Below are 1,837 nucleotides of genomic sequence, written 5' to 3'. Positions count from 1 at the left end.
AAAAGACACTATAGACATTCCGACGCTATATAAGAATATAAGTTAACCAGGTTGTTTGGCAGAGGACACAGGGCCTGTGGACTCGGGGGTGCCCCAGGATACAGGAGGGAGACGGGGCTGGGGACATTCATGGTGGCTCAGCAGCTGAGCATCCTGGCGTCGTCGGGGCAGGCCGGCTAGATGCCAAGGCCGGGACCGAGGCCTGGATGGGGCGGCTGGCGCCAGGCCACGGGCTTCCTTGGCACGAACAGCTGAACGAGAGGGAAGGTGGCAGCGGTGGAGGGTGCCAGCAGCTGGTGCCCATGTCCTTCCTGGCCTTGGGCAGCCCCCTCCCTCTGTGCCTCAGTTTCCTCAGGGACAGGAGTGGGACATCAAGGGAAGACACACCCAGGCCTCCACCCTGCCCCAGCCCGGAGTGGGCCCCTCGCCCGCCCCCGTCTCCAAGGTTTCTGGGTGGGATGAGTCAGACTTCAGAGGACTCCGTGTGCGGCCCCTCAGGGAGGGGTCTGGGGTGCAGCGTGCAGGTGGGACCTGGGACCCTGGACCCATTTCTCAGCAGCACCAGGACCCAGGACGGGGCAGGAGGAGGCCGCCCGAGGGGTGCAGGTGCTGTGCGGCTGGCGGTGGGGAGGGAGCAGCTGGGCTTTCTAGCGCAGAGGCTGGCGGCCCTAGCCTGGGGTCCCAGTGTGCTTTCTGAAGTCAGAGCCCTGGGCTACACAGGGGGCAGGGGCCAAGGCGGGAGGCCCCGCTCAGTCTGTCTCTGGCTAGTCCTACACCGTGCTGAGCGTCAATGTGCCCGTCCGCCAAATGCACAGACAGCCCTGACCACCCCATGCCTGCCTTCCCACCTGTCCCAGTCCTGTCCTGGGGGTCAGGCTGGCTCAGGAAGGGAGGGGGTCTGTAAGCTGGAGGTGCCAGGTTGTGGTAGGTGGGAGAGTGACAGGGTTAGGGAGGGGCCAGGCACTCCTGGATCCAGAAATTTTGCTTAGCATGATGATTTTCAGAAAGGAAGGGGTGGCCGGCAGGGACCCTGCTTATGGCTCTTCTGAGGCCTGCCCAGCCCCCTCCAGTATGTGCAGGACCATGGCCTCCCCCAGGGCAGGCCCAGGAGCCAGCTGGTCCTCCCAATCCCAGGTTGCCTGAGGCCTGCAGGGCAGGGCACTGGGAAGGAAGCAGAGGGACAGGATGAAGAGGCCTATGGGGCGGGCATCGGCATGGGCTGGCGCAATACGGAGTTAGGACTGGCTACAGCGTTAGTGCCAAGAATCTGCTTCTGGTACTAAGAAAACATAAATACTCTGTCAATATCATCCACACCGTCATGGGGTCTAGCGGCGGATGAGGCCTGGGCACCAGGCTGGAGTGTGGCCGGCCGAGCGGCGGATGAGGCCTGGGCACCAGGCTGGCGTGTGGCCGGCTGTCAGGGCCCTTCCATGTCTGCCAGCAGGTGGGGGACACCCCCAGTGTCCGTCACCCCTCTGCTTGCGGGGACAGGTGGGTGTCCTTGAGATTCTCTTTCCTGTCGGGAAGACGACAAACTCGCTGTCTTGCCAGGGACTGGTACCATGGCCTGGCCCTCTCCCCAGGAGCTGGGCGCTGTCCTGCCCCGGGTGTGACGGCAGGGGTGGCAGGAAGGAGGGCCGAGGGCATCGCCCCGCCGCCGTCCCACACACCTGGAGCTCCGGCCTTCACCCACCTCCGCCCGCACAGCGGCGGGACGAGGACGTGCGGCCTCACTTGCAGGTGAAGACCTCGGTGCGCTCGCTGCAGGTGTTGCACTTGACGAAGCAGCACCAGTGGAACTTGCAGTTGCACTGCCCGACCTTGGTGTACTGGT

General features: G+C 64.4%; 1 protein-coding gene across 1 annotated transcript in view; it reads right to left on the bottom strand.

Moving 5' to 3' along the window:
- Nucleotides 1-1,381: 1,381 nt before the first annotated feature.
- Nucleotides 1,382-1,837, bottom strand: part of WNT7B (Wnt family member 7B) — a 51,015-nt gene continuing 50,559 nt past the window's right edge. Inside the window, exon 5 of the mRNA XM_006164632.3 lies at nt 1,382-1,823. Coding sequence (XP_006164694.1) covers nt 1,734-1,823 — 90 coding nt within the window. The 3' untranslated portion in view covers nt 1,382-1,733. The remainder of the gene's footprint in view (nt 1,824-1,837) is intronic.

The sequence above is a fragment of the Tupaia chinensis genome, unplaced genomic scaffold, assembly GCF_000334495.1.
Source record: "Tupaia chinensis unplaced genomic scaffold, TupChi_1.0 Scaffold143651_1, whole genome shotgun sequence".
Taxonomy (NCBI): domain Eukaryota; kingdom Metazoa; phylum Chordata; class Mammalia; order Scandentia; family Tupaiidae; genus Tupaia; species Tupaia belangeri.
The sequence above is the reverse complement of the archived record's forward strand: the minus strand, read 5'-3'. Positions and strand labels throughout refer to the sequence as shown.